The following is a 21,263-nucleotide window of genomic DNA, read 5'->3' as shown; positions in this document are numbered from 1 at the left end:
CTCCAGCATCTGTGGGGGTGGTGGGGCCCCAAGGGGCTGTCAGGGACTTGCACACCAACCTGTATCTGCTTGAGAACTGTCCCCAAACTGTTCTTAAGATGGATCAGGGTCCCTCCTCCTTGCACTTGACCTCCCCCCCCTCATCTGAGCCCCCTGCTCCAGGAGGCCCTGCCCCCACCACCACTGGAAGCATTAGGATACTTTTCTCCCAAAGTAAAACACAGACAGAGCCTCAGGATACCCGTTTCTGTGTTCGGCCGTGGGTGGCCATCTAGATGACGGGGGCCGCGGCCACCAAGCCCTGCACACAGGACCAGGGTAGGGTGGGCAGGACCCAGGCCCCCTTCCTCACCCTTCAAAGCCCACTGGGGACCGGGATCCAACCTGGACACATCCCTCACCACAGCTGATTTCCTCCTTTGAATGGAATGTAACACGATCTCTATTTAATAAAGGAAGGCTTTGTTGGTCGAGGCTGGGCAGCCACGCGCCTTCACTCCTGCGCCCTGGGGTTCGGGCCAAGGCTTGGGCAGCTGAAGGAATGAAACCAAATCCTTCCCCAGCCAGCCCTCGTGCTTGGGATTAGGCCCAAATCCTGCAGGGATTGCTGTGGGGAGCACCCCTCGAGGCCTCTCTGGCGGTCCTCGGGGATGTGGGTTAGCAGGGCCGAGCCTGGCTTCCTCTCCCCTGCGGAGGGGCCCACTGAGGGGGGAGCAGCGGTGCTGAGCCTGCCTCTCACACTGTCTTGGGGGCACCTTGGGCAGATCCCCTTCTGGTCTCCCTGTGTCCGTCTAACGGGAGGTTGGATTTCAGAGTCAAAACCAGGAGGCCGCCTGGCGAGTGCTGGACAGTGGCAGGATTTGTTGGCGATGTCTGCCAGCGGCACGGGCAGGGACAGATGTGGTGGCTCTGGCCTTCCCAGGCCTGCTTACCGACAGATTCTTAGTAAGGGCCAGGAGTCCCGTGGTGGACCTGGGGTGGTATCTTGTGATGCCAGATCCCTTCCCCACCTGTAGGGCTGTGGGTCAAAGCCCATAGGGGTCTCGGGAAGGAGGGGAGCATAGCAACTTCTGAGTCAATGTGTCCTGGGGCTGGTAAGGGGGTCCCTACTGGCCTGAGGCCTCAGGCTGACTGTGGACCCGCCAGGCCTCTGTCAAGGCCACCCAACCCTATCCTCTCTCCAGCCAGAGGCCTTTTTGCTCTTGGTCTAGTGCCTCACAGATTTCTCCCTCTCTTCCCTCACTGCCTCTCCTCCCCCTCCCCCTCCCATCCTTGACTTAAATTCCCTCCCTCTCCCGCCTCTCAGATACCCACGGGTCAGGTCTCTGACGGACGTCCACCCTCATCCCCTGGGTGCTGTGTGGAGCACAGAAATCAGTGAGGGGGGTCAGGGGAGGACATGTGTAGCCACGTTACACAGGGTTACCCCAACATCCTCTCCTACATACCTGCCTCTTTCTGCCCTTCCCTTTGTCAGTCCTGGGTCAGCTGGGGGAGAAAGAGCATGAAGGCCTGGGCCTCGAAGCTTCCCTGCCTCTGGATGAGCCACCTCCAGGGCTGAGGAGACAGCAGGCCATGTTTCAGGAGCCAGGACAGAGCGTCCCACAGCCCAGACTTGTTCGTGCTGCCCCCGGGAAAGGATTGCTTGTCAGGCCTGTGGGGCTATGGTGGGCACACAACAGTGGAGATACTCTGGTGAGGTGTTTGTCAGGGACCCAGGGACACACGATCTGGCTTCAGGACCTCCTAAAGGTGGCTGATATCTGAGCACCGCCATTGGCCCCAGGGCCTTTAAACAAGCCATGCCCTTGAAGCGAACCAATGCACTTAAACCTCAGAGCCATTCTGTTTCCCCATTGTGCAGCTCTATGCCCCGAGGCACTGAGAGGTCACATGGGCTAGGATGGGAATGCAGGATCCCAGCTCCAGAGCTGGCATCTAGGACCCCTTCTACTGAACACCGGCCTTGGGCCTGACATGGAATTAGGCCCTTCCCTGTTTTTCAGAGATGTAGAAACCGAGTGTCAGGCGGAGGCCGAGCTGGATTTTCCTTACGTCTGTTGCCCACATTTTTACCCACTTACATCTGCCCTCACCGCCATTCTTCAGGCTTCTGGGGGTAACAGGCTGGGGGGGCTCTCTGGAGGGAGGGGCTCAGGGCTTTGGCTCTTGGAGTTGGGAGAGCAGGGTTAACTGACATCAGCAAGACAGGGGTTGGTCCTCTTAAGTGAATTTTCTAGATGACTAAGTGCTGCGGGCATATGTGGTCACCTCTTAAAGGCTGGCAACAACCACGGCCATGAGTCCAAGCCCTCAAGGGGGCTTTCCACTGTGCCCTGCCATGTCGTGTTTTCCCATCTGCAAAGTGCATTCTGATGGGATGTTGCTGGGACTGGGTACCTGGGCAACAGCTAGGCTCCTGTCGGGGCCTCAGTTTGCCCCTCTGTGAGTTGGGAAGATTAGACCACATGCCCTTTGCAGCCCCTCCCCCATCCCTTTTCCATTTATCTTATTGGGGTAAAAAGCACAATTTAGCCTCTGAACTTCCTGCCATGGTCTGTATGAGCCACGCTTTCTTTACCCACCCATCCCCTGCTGGACACGCGTGCTGCTTCCACCTGTGGCCTAGTGTGGACAATGCCACGACGGACACGGGAGTGCGGTGATTTCTTCGAGGCCCTGCTCTCAATCCCTTCGGATATTCACTGAGAGGTGGGTTTGCCGGGTGACAGGCCACCATTCTGTCTTCAGTTGTCTGAGGAAAACTCCAGACCGTCTTCCGTGGAGGGTGTGCCATCTTACGGTCTTGCCAGCAGCACACTCTGGTTCCGGTTTCACCACATCCTCGCCCACACGTGTCACATGGGTGTTTCTGGATCACTGCCATCCTAATGGCCGTGGGGTGATTGCTCACCGTGGTTTCGAGGTGCATTTTTCCAATGCCTAATGCCCTCGAGCATCCTTTCATTTGCTTCTTGGCCACTTCCAAGCAGCTGCCTTGTACCAAGGGGCACTTCAGGGAGCCCCGCCATGCGCCGCAGTGATGCCTCTGGGGAGAGACTGTCGTGGCTGGTCAGGCCACTGCTCTTCTGTCATTCTGTGGCCCTGGGCCCCCTCACACGGTGAAGAGCTGTGTCCAGGGCCTAATAACCAAGCCCATCGTGTGGTGAGCTTTAACTCAAAGCCAAGTCATAAAACTCGCAGAACCCAGGCCTGGGCTTTAGGGCTGCTCTTTCTGGTAGGCCCAGAAACTTCCCCTCAACCTTCCCCAAACTGGGCTATTTCTTGCTGCACCTCTGCCTCTTGCCCAAGCCTTGCTGGCCTGCACAAGCATCACTCGGCTCCACGACCTTGGCTAGTGGTTCCGCGGGGGGTGGAGACTTGAGTGGGTCCCACGAGAGGCCTGCGTGTCAGCTCACAGTCCCGGGAGAAGCTCTGGGCCAGGGGCCAGATGTGGATTGGAGGGGCTCAACCCCAAGCAGGCACCCTCCCCGCAAAATGCTCCAGCTGCCCAGACCACCCTCTCCTGCCTTTTGGTTAGCTCTTCCCTCCCCCTGCCTAAGGCTGAAGCCTGGCGGGGACCCAATGGCAGCTCAGGAATGTCAAGTGGAGCCTCTCCCTTTCCAAGTGGTCCCAGTGCCCTGACAGGGAGGGGGCGGGGAGGGGGATAATAGAGTCTCAGGTTCTCCCCGGGCCCCTGATTTTAGGAGAGTTGCAAGGTCCACTGGGTTGAAGCCTGGAGGGGTAAAGCCACCTATGGAAGGCCCCGAGGCCTGCAGAGAAATCTTGTGAGCAGCTGTTGGTTTCACTCCAGGAAAGAGACACACAGTTCAGGCCTTACAGGAACATAACAACAGCCGGCAGGAGAACTCAGCCATCGCTCTCTCCTTGCCAGGGTTGAGTGCCTGGAGGCATGGCTCTGTGGCCCCAAGCCCTATCCTTGCTTTACCTCCTGGGGGGCCCTGTGCAGGCCTTCATCAGCTGGGGCAGGTGGAGGTTCCGACCCACTCCACTCCCCCAGCTGCTTTGCATGTGGTTGAGAACCAGGTCGGGACCCAGGAAGGTGGCAGGGGTGAGCATCTGAACACTGAGGGCTACTGAAGCTGGGGTGGAGGCCACGCCCATTGTGCAGGGGCTGGAGATTGGGGCAGGAGTTTCAGTTCCGGTAAGAGCCTACCCTCTCTACCTTTGTGCTCACCTGTGGACATGGTGGCAGCTGGGGTATCTGCAGTCACCGCCCACCTCAGCCACCAGCCACACACACCTGTACTGCTCCCCTCCAACATGCTCAGGGAGGGGGTTCAAGGGCACCTCAGTGATCAGGCAGCCCAGGGCCATGGTGACAGCAAGGCCTTACCGGTTGTCCTGGCAACCGAATAGAAGTCTCTTGGTACCAAGGAGAATCCAGAGGCCACTTCAACCTTTCTTGGCACCCCAGCCCTCCTGCCCCACAAACACTGGCTTTAATGATTTCCTACAAATTGTTAAACCAAGATAAAAGGTTAGCACATCAGAGAAACATACTTAGTGTTCTCCAAGTGCATTCCCAGAACCAGCCCAGCGGCAATCTCCCCTGCAAACCTGTTCAAAGCACAGTTCTCCGCCCCCAAACCAGCCCAGCTGAATACCACCCTGGGGGTGAGGGCAGCGCTCCTGACTCAACAGGCTGCCCAGCCGTGCTGTTGGGCTCACCTGCAGCCCCGCAGCAGAACCTTGGCCTGACTGCACTCCACATCATTTGTGAGCGCTACGCTTCTAGGAACAGGTGTCTTTATCTCAAAAACACACAAAAAGTAGTTTGGGGAGCACCTTATACTCTCAGAAGGACTTGAATTTATTTAGGTAAAAGTGGGGGAGGGTGCTGTACCAGGCAAGCCACCCACCCGGGCAGCCAGAGGACGACAGCTGCCCGCTACGGATCCCAGTGCCCCTGCTCCCCTTCCACATCCCCACCCTGCAGCCCCAGCCGCAGAAAGACCACGGCCCCCGCAGAAGGCCCCGCGCTGGGCGGGTTGGCGCGGCCGGTCGCTCAGCCCCGATGGCGGCCTCGCTGCGCAGAGCTGGGGGGCCGATCGTTTGAAAGCTGTTTACAGTCACCCTGAGGCGACGTTCCCACCTCCGAGCGCTCGGGACTGAACGTTCCAGGACGCGTGGCTGGAAGCCCCATGTGCGCAGACTGTGGCTCCAAGCCCCGCCGGCGCAGACCTGGGCCCCGAGGGCACGGCCGCACAGGTCAAGGATGTATAAAGTCCCCGTCCCTCTCCGGTGCACCCCGCCCCGCCCGCCGGGAGCCGGGAGCCCGTCGCGGACGGCGCCCCCGGGCAGCGCCGGGCGTGGTGGCCAAGGCCCCCGCGGCCGGGGTGGGCCCGCCTGGACACCGCCCTCGCCGGCCCGGAGCGCGGCGCAGCCAATGGAGGCCGAGGCGCCGCGCGGGGATTGGAGCGGGCTCGGGGCGGGCCGGCGGGGCCGGGCGAGGGGAGGAGGCGAGGCGGGCGCCGTCAGCGCGGTTATAAGGGAGGGAAAAGTTCCCTGCGCCGGGAGCCGGGCAGGCGCACGCTAGTACGGCGGCCGCAGCGGCAGGGCGGGGCCGCGGAGGAGCCGGTGGCGGCGGAGGACGCCCCCGGGGCCGCGACGCGCTCCCCTCGGGGTCTCTGGCAGACGTCGCCAAGGTACCGGGGGCCCGAGGGTATTCGCACGCAGCCATGGGCGGCGTCGGGGAGCCCGGCGAGGGGCCCGCGCCTCCGGGGGCGCCGCTGCCCACCTTCCGCTGGGAGCAGATCCGCCAGCACAACCTGCCGGGCGACAAGTGGCTGGTCATCGAGCGTCGCGTCTACGACATCAGCCGCTGGGCACAGCGGCACCCCGGGGGCAGCCGCCTCATTGGCCACCACGGTGCTGAGGACGCCACGGTAAGGAAGCCCACCGCTGGCCGGGTGGAGCCTGCCGCTCGCTGGGGCCTGGTCGTGGGCACTGGGACCCTCTCCACTTGGCGGGGTCTGGCATCCTTTCTGCTCTTCGCTGACCTTTGATCTCCCGTTCTGGGACCCAGAATTGGGATGGATAAGCCAGGGCCCGATGTGGAGTAAGGAGGCTACGTCCCCGCATGGAGGACCTGCACACCGGGCCATGGAACAGGGCTGGGCTGGGTGCAGCGGGTTTGTGCAGGAGTGAGGGGCTCTCAGAGGTGGGTGTGTCGTGGCCAAGGAGCCCTCCCTGGGCCCTGAGCTTCTCCTCTTGGGTCTGGGTCCCCCAGGCCAGGTTCCTTTTGCTGAGTACCAGGTGTAGGGTGGGGTCCCCCCCCCCCCCCGGGACTGCAAGGATGTGCCATCAGAGGCTGGGGGCTGGGCAGCAAAGCCTGGGCAGGGCCCAGAGGTCTGTGGCTTTCCTGAGAGCCGCTGTAAACTGCTCTGAGGGGCAGTGACTCACCTCTCCTGGGCTGGCAGCTGCACGTGGGAGAACTTTGCCAGCCAGGCTGGGTGGACCTCCTCGGGAAGCACGGTCATCCCAGGAATAGGCTGGTCCTGGGGGACCCTGACTTCCCCTTCCCAGCCCATGTCTAGACATGTCTTGCCAAGGAGGGATGTGGCCCGGTCCACTCGGACTTCCTGGCCAGAGTCCAGTGGTAGAACAGCCTGTTGTGGGGAGCCCTCTTTCTCACCAGCCCCTTCCTGGAGTCCAGCAGGCCCCATCCCGAGACGAGGAGTCGAGGCCATGATGCTCTGCCTTGACCGTCTAAAATTCTAGGCTGGCCACTCAGGGTACCAGGAATCTTCCAGATATCAGGAGATGAATCCCTAACTGGCAGAACTCTTAAGCGGCAGAAGAAACTGTTCTGTCCCAGGAGGTCAGTGTCCCTGTTTACCAGGGCTGCTGGTTTGGACAATCCCCGTGGCCTCTGTAGGGGAGAAGGTCTCTCTTCCCTACGTCCACCCCAAGAACCTGAGGGTTTAGAGTCAGAAGCCTTCTGGAAGTTGAGAACCTGACAGAAAGCCTTGTCCATGGGCCAGGTGGTGGCCATGGCATTGAAGGTGACTGGGGGGTGACAAGTGCGTGACCACGCACGGGCCTATATGCGTGTGAGCACTGTACGTGTTTGTGTGCGTGGTCGTACGCGTGTGTGTTTCTGCCGGGGGAGGGGTTGGGACGAAGTGCCAGGGCGCTGGCCCCCCCTCAAGTCCACCCCAACCTTGGAGCTGAGGGTCTGGATGGAGGCAGCTGAGAGGAAGGGTGACACAGAGCATTTCTCAATTACTTGTTCCTGCTTGGTGCCCAGGCCGGTGCTGGGGGCCTCCCTCATGGGAACCCCATCAGACAGTTAGCGCTTGACCCCGAAACCTCCATCTGACAGTTTTCGCGTTGGTTTAATCACCAGTAAGTTCCGTTTCCCATTTCCAAAAAGCAGTCTCCCATCGGAGACTCAGATTGACCTTGAACCAGGTGTTACTCCTCTGAGTCTCAGTTTCTTCATCTGTAAAGTGGGGAGAGCTGGGCCAGCCAGTGAGCCAGCTGCGGGCAGGACTGTGCCTTCTCAACTTTGTGGCCCTAGGGCTGCCACGTAATCGCTCCTGGTCGGTATGTGTGGCCGGTAAATGCGAGCACGCCTTGCAGACCACGCAGGGCAAGGGACTAGCCGTGCATAGCCAACCCTGGGCCACTCGGACTTGTCTGGCTCTGTCCACGCCTGCGACAGGAAGGAGTGGCATTGAGGCCATCTTAGCTTTCTCAGGGCTCCAAACACCAGGCCGGAGTTGCCAGAAATAACCTGGGCTGTTCGGGCCAAAGAGGTTCTGAGGTGCCTGGCGGGGGGACCCCAACCTTGGTCTCTGCGGGGCCTATAGCACAGATAACAGATGTGAGCAGCCCAGTGCTGTGTGTGGTCAAGTCCAGGCCCTGGGCACCCCATTCCAGGCCCTGGAGCACAGGTAGGGGTGGGATAGCTGTCCTGCTAGGGCTGTGTTCCCCCGGCCACCTCTCAGTAGCCCCAGCCGCCCCATCAGCTGTTCTCATGTCCAGGCAGCAGAAGCCTTCCTGCCAGGAAATTCCCAGAGTTCCTGTGCCATGAAGTCAGCCTGTGGCCATCCTGGGATACAAAGCTGGGTACCCTGGGGAGAGTGATCTGGGCCCCGAGCCAGGTTTGCCTAAGAGTCAGAGGCAGCTTGAGACTAGTGGAGCCAGCCACGGAGGGGCAAGACCCGGCTGCTGCTGGTCAGAAGTATACCAGGGCTGGGCACTGAGTACCTACTGTGTGCTGGGCTCCAAGTTCAGCATCTGACTTATAGATACTCTTTTAACCCTCAGGATTCCCATGTGAGGCAGGTACTCTTAGTGATTTTTCCCACTTTACAGATGGGAAAACTGAGGTTCAAAAAAGGAAAGTGACTTGACATTCAGTGGCAGGGTCTGAGATGTGAATCCGTAGCCCATCCTCTTAACCACATGCTGCCCTGTGACTTAACTGGTTTTTTTCCATTCATTCATTCTTCACTTACTGACTCATTAAACCCACCCGCAGATCCTCAGTGAGCATATCGCAGCCACCAAACTGTGCTCCAACCTCTAAAAATACAGCCATGAACGAAACATCGCAAGGATAAAAAGTTCCTTGGCAGAGGGTCGAGCTAGAGCAGAGGTTCAGAGGTGGGAAGGTGCTCAAGGAAATCAGCAAGGAAGTCAGCGGGTCTGGAGTGGAGCAGAGGAGAGAGGGGCAGGCAGTGAGGTCCAGAGGTGGTGGGAGCTGGCTCCCACTGGGCGTCTGTGTCCCTGAAAGCAGAACTTTGCTGTATTCTAAGGGGATCTTGGAGGCCAGAGTGGGGAAGCCAGGGCAATCTGAGATACATTTAAAAGGGAGGGGAAGGCAGAGCCCTCCAGGAGAAGGGCAGCAGGCTAAGGGAAGAGATAGTGGGGACCTGCCTTCTCCCAGCTGAGGTCACTCAGAAGAGGTGGCCAGTCACCTGGGCTCAGAAGGGCAGGCGTGGCCAGGGCAGAAGGCAGGAGCTGCTGGGGTCCAGGAGCACCAGAGTGGGGTGGGTGGGTGGTATAGGAGTTAGCTTTAGGGGTGTTCGGACAACAACCCATCCAAGGCACGTATGCGTGTTGACCCATTTCACAGATGAGGAGACAGGCTGTCCCTGACGTGCAGGGACCTTTTTGCAACCCTCAAAGAGAAGGGCCTGGGTCCTTGGGCTTGGAGAGTGGGGCTTGTGTCTGGGTTGGAGCTGGGGGGAGGTGGGCAGAGGGGAGGCTCTGGGGGGTTGGTTTAGAGGGGGCTGGCCAGGAACGCAGAGGACCTGGCTCCAGAGCCCACACTGCTCCCACCCAGCACGCTGGCCGCCTGCGGGGACTCCGCATGAAGGGTGACCTCCCTGGGCACAGCTTTGGTCATTCTGCAGGGTCCCCACCCACTCAGACTCCTTCCCAGGGTAGTTGCAGTGCCTGGCTCCTGCCCTGGGGGCGTGCTGGGCAGGAACACAATGCCAACGGAGGGACGCTCGTGGCCCCACCCGCCTGGTGGCCCTCCGCGTTTGTTCCTAAGGGCACGCAAGCATCGTGCTTTCCCATGAAGCGGTTAGGGAGAGCCAGAGCTCCCGGAGGGAGCTGGGGGGCGGTGGCTGAGAAAGGACCACGTGTCAGAGGGCCTGGCCCCTTTGGGGCGCTGGGCACTTGTGAAGCCAAGGGTTCTGGACGGAGCCCTAACGTGGGTGCCGGCCAGTCACTGGGGGCACCAGGAGTGGCTCTCTGGGAGGGTTGGTCCTTGTGCCAGGCTGGCCTGCACGGGTGGGGGTTGCATGGGCCAAGTTCAGAGCTGTGTGCCCTGGTACAGGGACCCTGGTACTACTTCCCCACTGGCCCTGATGAGGCAGGTGGGGGGGCATGGGAAGGAGCACGCAGCCTGGGCATGAGGGCCTCCTTTATGTTCCCACCAGGGAGAGGAGGGATGGAAGGATTCCTGGGGTATCCCGTCAGGCTTACCCCCCTACCCACCATTGTCACAATTCAACAGAGGCTTAAGGAGGCTGCATGGTCAGACTCAGACCCCCAGCAGACTCAGACCCCCAGCAGCCCTGCTCCATTCCTTCCTGATCTGGAACGTTCCCAACCCTTTGGGGAGTGACCAGAAATGCTTGCCTATCCCCACTATGTGTCCATGTTCTCCAGCTTCAGGCTGGCCGGGATTTGAATGTTGGGGTGCACACCACTCCCCTGCCTCACTCCCACAGGCCCGCCCTTGGAGGCCACTAAATCCCAGTGGGCTCAGGAGAAGGGCACATCGGGCCAGTGGGGGGCTCGGCCGGAGCTGGATGCCAGGCCCTTCTCAGTGCACTTCTGCCTGCCCAGATCCGTCCTCCCGGCAACCCCATGAGATGGGCACTGGTGGTTTCTGCTGTACTGTTGAGGAAATACAAAATGGGGGAGGGGGCATGTTTGTGGCTTCACAGCTTAGCTCATTATGGCTGGTCCCCAGCAGCCTGGCACGGAACCCCCCTACTCCCGCCTGTTGGCCAACTGCTACCAGGGGCTCACGAGGAGCTGTGGGGACAGGGCAGGAGCTCGGAGAGCATGGATATCACAGATCTACTTGGGCTGGAATCCCCAGTGGGCCATGATAGACTCTGGCCTGGGCGGGGGTCCCTACCACTCCAAGCCTCTGTTCCAGTAAAATGGTTCTTATCCCTGCCTTGTGGACTCTTGTCCACTTACTCACACCTGCTATCCAGCGCCTGCTCTGCCAGTGGGGGGAGGATCCTAGGATGTTTCCCCAGGGCACAGGGGTGGAGGAGGGTGGGGCCCCCCACAGTGCCCTGAAACTCAGGCAATACAGCCCAAGAAGCGCCAGGAGCTCCCTCCTGTGCCCCACAGTCCAGCCTCCAAGCAGCCAGGTCCTTGGCTCTGTGGGATGGTGGCCAGCTTCATGGTGAGAGCCACTCTCCACCTCACTGCCCCGCCCAGGAGACCCCTGCCTCCCCCCAACCCCCACCCAGGAGTGGCCACCCTGGGGCTACTGTTGAGTGGCCCCAAGCACAGTTTTGCATTCTGATCCAATCAGAATCCAGTCTCCATCAGATGGAGCTGTGTGACCTTTGTAAGTGGCTTGACCTCTCTGAGTCTTCTGCCCAGCCCCTGGGTCCTTAAGCAGTGGCCCAGAGAGGGTCTGCTCACATGGCCCCCCACATGTGTTCCAGCAAAAGCTGTCTGCTGGTGCATCAGGCTTTGGCCCAAGGCCAGCGACCCACCTTGTTGGGACTGAGCACAAGAACAGCTCGGGGCACCTGGGCGGCTCAGCTGTTGGGTGTCCGACTCTTGGTTTCAGCTCAGGCTGTGATCTGATATTTGTGGGATCGAGCCCTGCATCGCGCTCCACACTGTGTGGCATCGGCTTCAGATTCTTTCTCCTCACCCCATCTCAAATAAATAAATAAAATCTTAGAAAAAAAAAAAAAAAAGGACAGGCTCAGTGGTGCCCACCTGCTTCCCACGGACCGGGCCACCACCCTGCCCATTCTGTCCCCTGTCAGCTGGACCCTTGTCTGTGGGCTGTGGGATTTTCTCACCGGCTCTTCAGGGCCTAACCAGCCCCTGTCATGCCAGGGAATAGATCAGGCTGGAAGTCCCTCTGGTGGCCCTTGCCCCCAGCGCATCCCCAAGCCTGGCCTGGGTGAATCGGGACCCAGGGACGGCGTCAGGAGGGAGCTCCTATGGCTCCTCAGGAGGTCTAGGGGGTCTGGTGGGCACCAGGGTGACCCCAGAACACAGGATGGGGGAGAAGAAGGGGCTGGAAGAGGAGTGAAGAAATTCTGGGGCCACAGCCATGTGCAGCCGGGGGAGTTTCAGAGGAAGCAAGAGGGACTCAGAGTCCGTGCTCATCAGCCTAGGAAAGGAAGGGAATTACACCACCTGCTGCAACAGGGAAGAAGCTGGAGGACCTAATGCTGAGTGACAGGTCAGCCACAAGAGGACAGATAAATATGTTTGAGCCCTCTTATCAGAGGTCCCTGGAGTAGTGGAATTCTTAGGCCGCAGAGTGGTGGCTGCTGGGGTCTGGGGGGCGGGGGGAGTGCGCGTCTCATGGGGGCGGAGATGAGAAGGTGGTGGAAGTGGACGCTGGCGATGGTGGCTCAGCCGGGTGAGTGCGCCTCATGCCACTGAAACACACACTTAAAAAGGGTTGAAAGAGTAAATTAAGAAAACAAGTTAATGCTCTGAGTCCAGAGCCTGAAAGGCGCTGGAGTCTTGCCCTCTTTTGCCTGGTCCCCGCAGGAGGGTGGGCTTGCTCAAGGTCACAGTGAGTGGGGTCAGCTGAGCCCCAGAGCTGTCTACTCCCCCCAGCTCCCCAGGAGGCCCTGGGGCCAGGCAGCTTCCTGTGGGGCCAGTCTCCCCTCTACCTCCTCCCTCCGAAGTCAAGATCATCCCGGAGAGCGGGGAGGTCTACACTATACAGCTCTCTCCCTGTTTAGGAGCTCAGGGAAGGGCCCCAAGTCATATTCCCCAGGACCTAGGTTATTCTAGAAGCTGGACCCTCCTGGGCCCCACCCCCATCCCCCAGAGGTCTCTAGGTTGCCCCGGGGCCAGCAAGCAAGCTTTCGACAGGAAAAGGGACCCTGGGGTGGATCCCGCAGGTGTGGCTTCTAAGTGGAGGCTGGAGGGGCCTGAAGTGTTTCCTCCCTGCAGGACCTCGCGGGATATCCAGTAGCAAGTAGAGGGGCCCAGCCTTCCGTTTGAACGTCCCCCAGAAGCTGGAAGGCTTGTAAGCAAGAGAACAATGGGAGGCCCCGTTCTCAGCCTTCTTCAGAGCTGTTTCCTTTGGCAGCCAGCAGGCCCCTGTCCCAGGCCCCGCGGGGACAGCCCCTCACCCCCATCCCTGCTTGTTCTTGCCGGTAAGGGCAAGCAGGTGGCGAGGGCTAGTTCCTTCAGAGATAGCCTCTGCGAGTTCAAGGGTGAAAATCTAGTGAAGAGCTGGGAACAAGGACAAGCCCGTTGCACCAGGACTCGATCGGCAAGACTAAGGGAGCCCAGTTGTACAGTCTGGTTTGCTCACGTTTCAGAGGCCCCTGGGCCAGCTTCCCCACTGGTCCCAGTCCCTAGCGCTTTGTTGTTCTGGCCTCTGACCCTTGTTGTATTGCGCCCTGCCCCATCCCCATCCCCAGCGGTTTCAGGGAGCCATGGGAATATGTGATATTTATTTAATTTGCTTTAAAAAAATGATATTTTTCCTTCTGCTTTTAAAATCAAATGAGCTTAACCATTTGAGTCTCTTCCTTGCAAACCTAAGAACTCAGTCTGTGTGGCCCTTGCCTGATTTTTGGTGAGCCCCGTGCCACTGCCCCCCGTGCTGGGGAAAGCAGCTGCAGCCTGGCTTCCAGCAGGACACCCAGGTTCTGGGGAGGATTCAGCCAGGCCAGTGGGCAAGGCTGACCCATTTGGCCCTGTTTATGTGACCGCCAGCTGCCTCTCCATCCGCGCAGAGCCCTGCCTTTCCATCCCAGGTCCTCCCACCCTATGCCGCCTCTGGGGGCCGCTGCAGCGGGCTGGCTGTCCCCCTGACTGTTGGCTCTCCTTCAGGATGCCTTCCGCGCCTTCCACCAGGACCTCAATTTTGTGCGCAAGTTCCTGCAGCCCCTGTTGATTGGAGAGCTGGCCCCAGAGGAGCCCAGCCAGGATGGACCCCAGGACGTGAGCGGGGCCCTGGTGGAGGCCAAGACACCAACAGGGGGCTAAGGGGGTGGGGGCATCGCCAGTAGCAGCTCCGTCCACATTCCTCCCAGGGGCCCCGGGGGGCCAAGGCTGGGTTGGCCATCCCTTCCTGGGCAGGTAGCTGGAGGTGGAGGTGGAGGGACGCCTGTAAGAGCCCGGGGTTGTGGGGCTGGCTGGGCTGCAGCATCTGCTGTGTTTCCTGCTCTGGGCCCAGTATCCCCATCTACACTGAGGGTTTGGACGCACTGGGCTTTAAGGGTCTTCCCTGCTCTGGCTTTCTCTGCTTCTCATGTGCCCCACACCTTTTGTGGGGCCAGCCTTTGCCACCAGCTGCCTCCCCAGCTCAGACCCCGGGCTGGTGCTATCTCCCCTCTGTCCCTTAGGCTGCACCCCATGGGCCTGGCCCCGGGACTGGCTGTGGCATGGGTCGCGGTGGGGGGACTCCCAGAGATCACTGGGGCCTCGCTTCTGTAGCCCACCAGCCCTCCCACCGTGGCAGGCACAGCTGGTGGAGGACTTCCGCGCCCTACGCCAGGCGGCCGAGGACATGGAGCTGTTTGAGGCCAAGCCCGCCTTCTTCGCTCTCCTGCTGGGCCACATCCTGGCCATGGAGGTGCTCGCTTGGCTTGTCGTCTACCTCTTCGGCCCGGGCTGGGTGCCCAGCACCCTTGCCGCCCTTGTCCTGGCCACCTCCCAGGTGACTCCAGCACTGTCTTGCCGCCGCCCAAGCTATCTAGTAGATATGGGGCCTGGCACACGAGGGCACTCTGGATGTATTTGCTGAGTGAATACATGAATGAATAAGCCGCAGAGTCCCCAAGAGGCATGTATCTCTAGGTCAAGCTGCGTGTTAAACGAGCTCGGTGAGAGACTTCCAAGTCCCCAGGCCTCCTGACACTCAGCTGTCCTCATCTGTCAAAAAGAGGAAGATGGCCCACAGGGTCTTAAAATGCAGCAGTAACTGTGGGGGTGCCCCGGGAGCTGGGAGGGAACCCTGGGGTGTCCGATCCTGGGTCACTGGCTCCTGACCCCGCCTCGGTCCCCAGGCTCAGTGCTGGTGTCTGCAGCATGACCTGGGCCATACCTCGGTCTTCAGGAAGTCCCAGTGGAACCACGTGGCCCAGCAGTTTGTGATGGGGCAGCTGAAGGTGAGGGTGGGAGCAGGCGGTGGGGAGCCAGGGGCAGAGCTGGGGGTGTCTCCCCTGGTCTGCCCGAGTGTGCAGGCGGAGGGTGGTGCGCCCGGCCTCGCCCCGGCCCTGAGCGCTCCCCTGATCCCCTACAGGGCTTCTCAGCCCACTGGTGGAACTTTCGTCACTTCCAGCACCACGCCAAGCCCAACATCTTCCACAAAGACCCAGATGTGACCGTGGCGCCTGTCTTCCTCCTGGGGGAGTCGTCCGTTGAGGTGCGTGGGGAGAATATGGACTCACCCTGCTGGCCCTGCAGCTTGGTGGTGGTGGGTGGGGGCGGAGGGACTGTGGCCACTGAGTCCCTCGTTGTGGCCCAGGCCTGGCCCCTGACCAAGCCCCCCCCCCAAATCCAGGCTGAGCCACTGCTCAAGGGGCCCCCCTTCTCCACTTGCCAGGCTGCCAGGGATGGGGGGATGGGCCCAATGGCTGGAACCTAGGGCTGCCTTGGCCCCAGCCAGCCCCCAGCCTGTGCTGTCTCCGCAGTACGGCAAGAAGAAGCGCCGGTACCTGCCCTACCATCGCCAGCACCTGTACTTCTTCCTGAGTGAGTGGCTGTGCATTGGCCCTGAGATGGGGGCACAGCAGGGCCGGACCTGCCGACCCTCTCGACAGCTTCCGCCGCCTCCCAGGGCAGGGGCCCACTTATTAAAGCCACCCTCCTACGGCCCCTGCTGGCCTCTCCTGCCCCAGTCCTCCCTCTCCCTTCAACAACCCCATCCCCTCAATCACCCCCCCACACACCACCTGCAGCCAGGGCAGACTCTCCCCTCGCCAGCAGCAGCCTCAGCCTGGGTGATCAGAGTTCCTTCCTGCACTCGCAGCACAGGGCTCCGGAGCCCTAGAGCACGGGGCAGTCGGTGGGGAGGCCCGCTTGAGGCTGGGAACCTGGCCCTGACCTGCAGAAGACTCGTGGGTGACATGGGGTTGGGTACCCACCTGGAGGGGACTGGCACCCGGTAGCATAGGCGTTCCCGGGGTAACAGCACCTCGCTCCCCCACTCCCTCGGCCTCTCCTGCTTGGCAGCCCAGCCCTGTTCCTCTTGACCCCCCTGTTCCCCCTTGCAGTCGGCCCACCGCTGCTCACCCTGGTGAACTTCGAGGTGGAAAATCTGGCCTACATGCTGGTGTGCATGCAGTGGACGGTGAGCGGGGGCGGTGGGGGGGGCAGAGGGGGCTCGGCGCGGGTCTCCCAGGGAAGCTGGCGGTGGTGGCAGGAGGCGGGGCACGAGGTGTGCACATGCAAGTGTGCACAGGACGTGCTGGGGTCTGTCCGGGTCAGGGTGCCCTACCTGGAAGCGGGGACCCCCTGGGCCAACTCTGCCAGGTCTGTGTCTCCCAGGGAGGAGTCCCCCCATGACACCTTCTCCTCCAGAGTTAGCCCCCACAAGGCTGGCAGGGCCAGGACCCTGGCCCTCTACCTTTTTGGGAAAACCTTGCTGAGGCACAGCCAGCAGTAGGGGTGGGTGACCCCAGCTCCCACTCCCGGCTGCCTCAGGGCCTCTGTGCTCCTCTCCCCTCTTCTGCAGGACTTGCTGTGGGCCGCCAGCTTCTACTCCCGCTTCTTCCTGTGCTACGCCCCCTTCTATGGCCTCCCTGGGGCCCTGCTCCTCTTCGTTGCTGTCAGGTATGGCCAGACTTGGAAGGGCCAGGAGTTGGAGAGGCCACATGCAGGCGGCAGGGGACGCTGGCCACAGCCCTCCGCGCTCAGAGCCTCCACATCCCCATCTGCAGTATGGGGACAGTGGGGCTGCCTGCCTGGGGTGGCTGAGGAGCATGATTGGCGGGGTCCCAGGGGCGGCGGGTCTGGGGCAGTGGCCCGGCTTATAAGCGGCCCCATGGACGGCCATCCTTGTGAGCTGGGCTGCTCCGGGCTCCGCCGAGCCATGGCCCCTGCTTCGCTCAACTTCCTCAGACACTGGTGGGGGGAGGGGTTACAGCAGTCCCGGGGCACAGATGAGGATGCTGAGGCCTAGGCCTGATCTAAGCGGTGAGCTAGACATGGGCAGTGCCTGAGCCTCCCCTCTCAGGGTCCTGGAGAGCCACTGGTTCGTGTGGATCACGCAGATGAACCACATCCCCAAGGAGATTGGCCACGAGAAGCACCGGGACTGGGCCAGCTCTCAGGTGGGCTGCAGAGGTGTGACCTGGCCGGGGCCCCCCCCAGCCCCTGGTGGGGCTCCCAGGGCAGGGCCCTGTACCCACCTCTCACTTGTGCCCCACCTGTTTCTGGCAGCTGGCGGCTACCTGCAACGTGGAGCCCTCGCTCTTCATTGACTGGTTCAGCGGCCACCTCAACTTCCAGATCGAGCACCAGTGAGTGGGGCCCTGGAGGCCCCACGGGGGTGGGAGTGAGTCCTGAGCCCGGGGGGCTGGCCAGGGGCCCCTGTGTCCAGTCTTTCCCTGGGGAGACCAAGACATAAGCCCTGGACTCCCTAGGGGCCTGGGAGGGGATGGGTGGGGTAGGGGGCTCCCTCTGGCACCCCCCACTTGAGGTGCCAACCCATGCTCTCCCCACCAGCCTCTTCCCCACTATGCCGAGGCACAACTACCGCAGGGTGGCCCCGCTGGTCAAGGCACTGTGTGCCAAGCACGGCCTCAACTACGAGGTGAAGCCCTTCCTGACCGCCCTGGTGGACATCATTGGGTAAGGGCCCCCCATGCACGGCAGCTCCCCTGGGGCGCCTTCCTGGACACCTGGCTCTCAGAGCCCACACGGGTCCCTCTTCAAGAGCTGTCACTCGAGGCTTTTCCAATCAGCCTCTCTGTCCTCAGCCTGTGCCCTCCCTCCCTTCCCGGGGCTCTCTCACACCGCCGGGTGTAGGGGGCACCTGTCGTGGGCCCAGGCCCTGTCCTGCATCCCTGTCTCTGAGCAGAACAGGCCGAGATTCCCAGCCTTCCTGGAGCTGATGTCCTAGTAGGGGACACAGGAAGCAGTTAAAATAAGTAAAGTACAGAGGATGTGGGAAGAGAAGATATGCTTTGGCAAAACAAAACCATAAAACCTAAGAATGGGGATGGGTGAGGGGACGGGAGTGCCAGGTAGGACTTGCGGGTTTCTGATAGGGTGACAGGGAGGGTGGTATTGAGAAGCGGCCATGTGAGCAGGGACGGGGAGGAGGGGGGAGGGCTAGGGCTGGCCATGGGGACAAGTGTGACGGGGGAGACTATCTAGGGCAAGGGAACAGCCGTGCCAAGGCCGTGAGGCAAGAGTGTGCCGAAGTGAGTGGAGGAGGGACACACAGGACTGGGGTTCTGGAGAGATGCCCTGACCGGGGCTCGATTTGAAGCAGAAAGAAGCAGAGCAGAGGTTCCTGTAGCTGTCCAGGAAAGGGATGGGGTAGTTGGCCCCGCAGGTCGCCTTGGCCGTGGGGAACCATCGTCAGATTCCGCAGCCAGAGCTCTGCCACCTCTGTGCTCCGCCACACGCTGTTCCCCGGACTCCTCCGAAGCCCGTGCTTCCATACTGGGGTTGGACCTCCTGCGGCTTCTCCTGCACGACACTTCCCGGCCCCCGGCTCTGAGCGCCTGCCCTGGGCTCAGAGTTTCCCTGCGAATTGTTGCTGCTTCTGGCTGCTCTGTCTGGGGGGCTCTGGGTGGGGAGGGCGGGCGGCAGGCTCCTTGCCTTACAAATGGGTCCCAGAATCGCAGGGCCCAGCAGAAGGTGACAAAAGAGAGAGTGGGGGGAACGAGGGATGGGCCCGTGCTGACTGCGGTCTGGACTTGGCCTTGGTGCCCCATCTGCTCCCAGGCAACGTCTAGATTCTACTCCAGTGAATGAGAGTGGAGCTTCCTCTCCCGGTTACCTGGCTGCCCCACCCCCACCCCAGCGGCCTGTCCCAGAGGAATGGGGACAAGTCCATTCACTCACCCTCACTGTCCTGGGGGCTGGGGGTAGTATCTTGTAGTCAACAGCACCCCCATCTCTGTCTCCTAGGTCACTGAAGAAGTCTGGCGACATCTGGCTGGAAGCCTACCTCCACCAGTGAGGGCAGCACCCCGGGCCCCGGCTGCCACCAAGCTGGCCCAGGCAGGCTTGACACGTCTGGCCCCCTCCCCACCTAGCCTAGCGGGCCCTGCCCACCCTTCTGGATCTGCTGTCCTCACCTCAGCCCCCTCACCTGTGTGCTTGGCAGCCCTAAGGCAGGCCGTGGCTCTTGGCCAAACAGGACCAGGGCTATGGGGATGGTACATAAAGCCACACAGCATGGCATGTTTTCCTAGAGCAAAAAGTTAGGGAAAACTGTTATTTTTATATAAAAACAAACCCAGATACATGATGGAGTATTGACTCTATAAGGCTCTTGGGGCTGGAGTTTGCCCCAGACTTCCTAAGAGGCGTCGGGCGCTTGGGCCATCGGGGTGCTGGGAGATGGCAATCTGGGGGTGCCGGTGAATGGTGGCTTTCAGAGGTCCCCTCTGCCAGGGGTTGGGGAGCTGGCAGCTGCCCCAGGCTCAGCTCTCTCTGTGGGCCTGGGCCCTCCCTTCCTGTTCTTTGCCCACTCACCAGCAACCTCCGGCAGTCACGTTGGGCTCCCCTCACTGGACTCCTCTGCACAGTGGGTCTGCACAGTGGGACCGGGGCCTGTCCAGCAGACCAGGGCTCAGGGTGGAAGGCCATGTCCAAGGCGCTCCCTGAGCACAGGAAGGGGGAGCCAGCATGGCCCAGACGTGCACTGGCCTCCTCCTGCAGCCTCCTTGTTTTTTTTTTTATTTTATTTTATTTATTTATTTGACAGAGATCACAAGTAGGCAGAGAGGCAGGCAGAGAGAGAGGAAGGGAAGCAGGCTCCCCGCTGAGCAGAGAGCCCGATGCGGGGCTCGATCCCAGGACACTGGGATCATGACCCGAGCCGAAGGCAGAGGCCCCAACCCACTGAGCCACCCAGGCGCCCCCCGCAGCCTCCTTGTTGAAGGGTCTCCTAGGACCACCCACTGGTCCCACACTTGGCATCCGGCTTGTGGGATGCAGCCTGACTGCACTCAGGGGCCCCCAAGGGGGAACACAGGCTTTCTCGCACGCCTGCTTGGGACCAGGTGCCTGCTTGGCATCAGCAGTTTAAAGAAAATGAAATGCGAAGCTAGGATTTCTCTGAGGGCCTTTCTGGAGGGGGAGCTGGAGTCCCTTGACCCCACCCCCATCTGCTGCAGGATCGCCCCTCCATTTGTCAGAGCTGCCATTGTCCTGGGCTGGGTTCTCTTCAGGTCAAGGGGCACACGTCCTGGAGGTCTTATCCAGTCCTTTCCCAGGGACACCTGCCCACCCCACCATGCGACTCCTGCCCCCACTTCTCTGGTCAGGAAAACCCTGGTGGGGTGGAAGGATCCTGCCTTTGCTGGGAGTCATGGCTATATGACTTTGCGGGAAGTTATTCAACATCTCTGAGTGCTAGTATGACCTAGGGTGATGGAAGGTGAAAGGGGATGCTGTGTGGAAAGTTCTTTGCATAGGGCTTGGCAACAGGGTTCAGAAATTTAAAAAAAATGCACGCGTACAGTCCAGCACCCCGGGGCCCCACCTGCTCTCACCTGGGATAAGCCGGCGGCTGTCTCTGACCCAGTTTGTTTCTTGAGAGGTACTTCCTGCCTTGAAAGCAAACTCTGTATGTCTAGAGCAGACCTCACATTCAGGGTCCCTGCCGGGCTGTTCCCTCTGCTGGGACCCCCTTTCTGTGGCCACCTATGGAAACGCTGCTGACTCCGGGTGCCATGTGAGCCCTGGGTTGGCATTCCTTCCACCTCCTAAGCAGCCAGGGCGGTTCCTGCAGTTGCCCTGATTGCTCATGCACTTAGGGGACAGTCAACACCCCGTACTTGGGGACAGCACCTCCCTGCCTTAGGGAATGCTGAGCCTGGGACGCCACCTAGGGGTGTCCGGAGTACCTGCACCGTTGTGGGGCAGGCCCCGCTCCGCGCTGCCCCTAGTGGTGGCCTCGGGGAGCGCGCGCTCCCTCTCCAAATCAGGGGTGGCCTAGTGACTTGCTCAGAGGACGGTTGTGGAAGCCGCCTGGCCTCAAGTAGCCAACCGATCTGGATCTCCCCTTACTGCCTAAAATCCACTGGTGGGACGTCTTGGCCCTTGTCCCACTCTGTCCCGCATGCGCACAGGTCATCACCTCTGTCCCGCATGTGCGTAGGTCATCACCCCTCTCCTGAGCTGAGCTCCCCTTCTCCATCAGGAGTTCTCTTCCAGAGTCCCGAAACAAAAAAATCTGGGCAGTGTGGGCCAGCTTTATAAAAGGAGGGAAGGAAGGGCCTTGGGGTAGCCTCCAAGAAACCCGGGATCCCTTCCTGGTGGTCTTGAGCGCAGAGGAAAAGCAGAAAGGCTGCGGGCAGCCGGGACTTGCTGATTTGTTCCTTCCATCAACCAGCACGGACGGAGTCTCC

The 21,263-nt window shown here is 60.9% G+C and overlaps 1 protein-coding gene across 2 annotated transcripts; it reads left to right on the top strand.

Annotated features, from left to right (window-relative positions):
* The first annotated feature begins 5,529 nt into the window (after positions 1 to 5,529).
* FADS3 (fatty acid desaturase 3) lies at positions 5,530 to 19,153 on the top strand. 2 transcript variants are annotated; one of them, XM_032879205.1, is made up of 12 exons: positions 5,530 to 5,909; positions 13,558 to 13,668; positions 14,189 to 14,386; positions 14,736 to 14,837; positions 14,972 to 15,094; positions 15,363 to 15,423; positions 15,945 to 16,021; positions 16,406 to 16,503; positions 16,907 to 17,003; positions 17,113 to 17,192; positions 17,398 to 17,523; positions 18,814 to 19,153. In XM_032879205.1, the coding sequence occupies exons 1-12, from the start codon at positions 5,703 to 5,705 to the stop codon at positions 18,863 to 18,865; spliced, it is 1,332 nt and encodes a 443-aa protein (XP_032735096.1). In that variant the 5' UTR covers positions 5,530 to 5,702; the 3' UTR covers positions 18,866 to 19,153. The 2 variants fall into 2 exon arrangements, with proteins under 2 accessions (XP_032735096.1, XP_032735097.1); XM_032879206.1 differs by lacking the exon at positions 14,189 to 14,386.
* The last annotated feature ends 2,110 nt before the right edge of the window (positions 19,154 to 21,263 follow it).

The sequence above is a fragment of the Lontra canadensis genome, unplaced genomic scaffold (assembly GCF_010015895.1).
Source record: "Lontra canadensis isolate GAN:19392208 unplaced genomic scaffold, GSC_riverotter_1.0 scaffold66, whole genome shotgun sequence".
NCBI classification, from domain to species: domain Eukaryota; kingdom Metazoa; phylum Chordata; class Mammalia; order Carnivora; family Mustelidae; genus Lontra; species Lontra canadensis.
Note: the sequence above shows the minus strand (reverse complement) of the source record. Positions and strands in the feature narration are given on the sequence as shown.

Coding starts and splice junctions, on each gene's coding strand:
- FADS3 (XM_032879205.1), top strand. CDS start 5,703: ATGGGCGGCGTCGGGGAGCCCGGCGAGGGGCCCGCGCCTCCGGGGGCG. Junction 17,004..17,112: donor GGGACTGGGCCAGCTCTCAG/GTGGGCTGCAGA, acceptor TGTTTCTGGCAG/CTGGCGGCTACCTGCAACGT. Junction 17,193..17,397: donor AACTTCCAGATCGAGCACCA/GTGAGTGGGGCC, acceptor TCTCCCCACCAG/CCTCTTCCCCACTATGCCGA.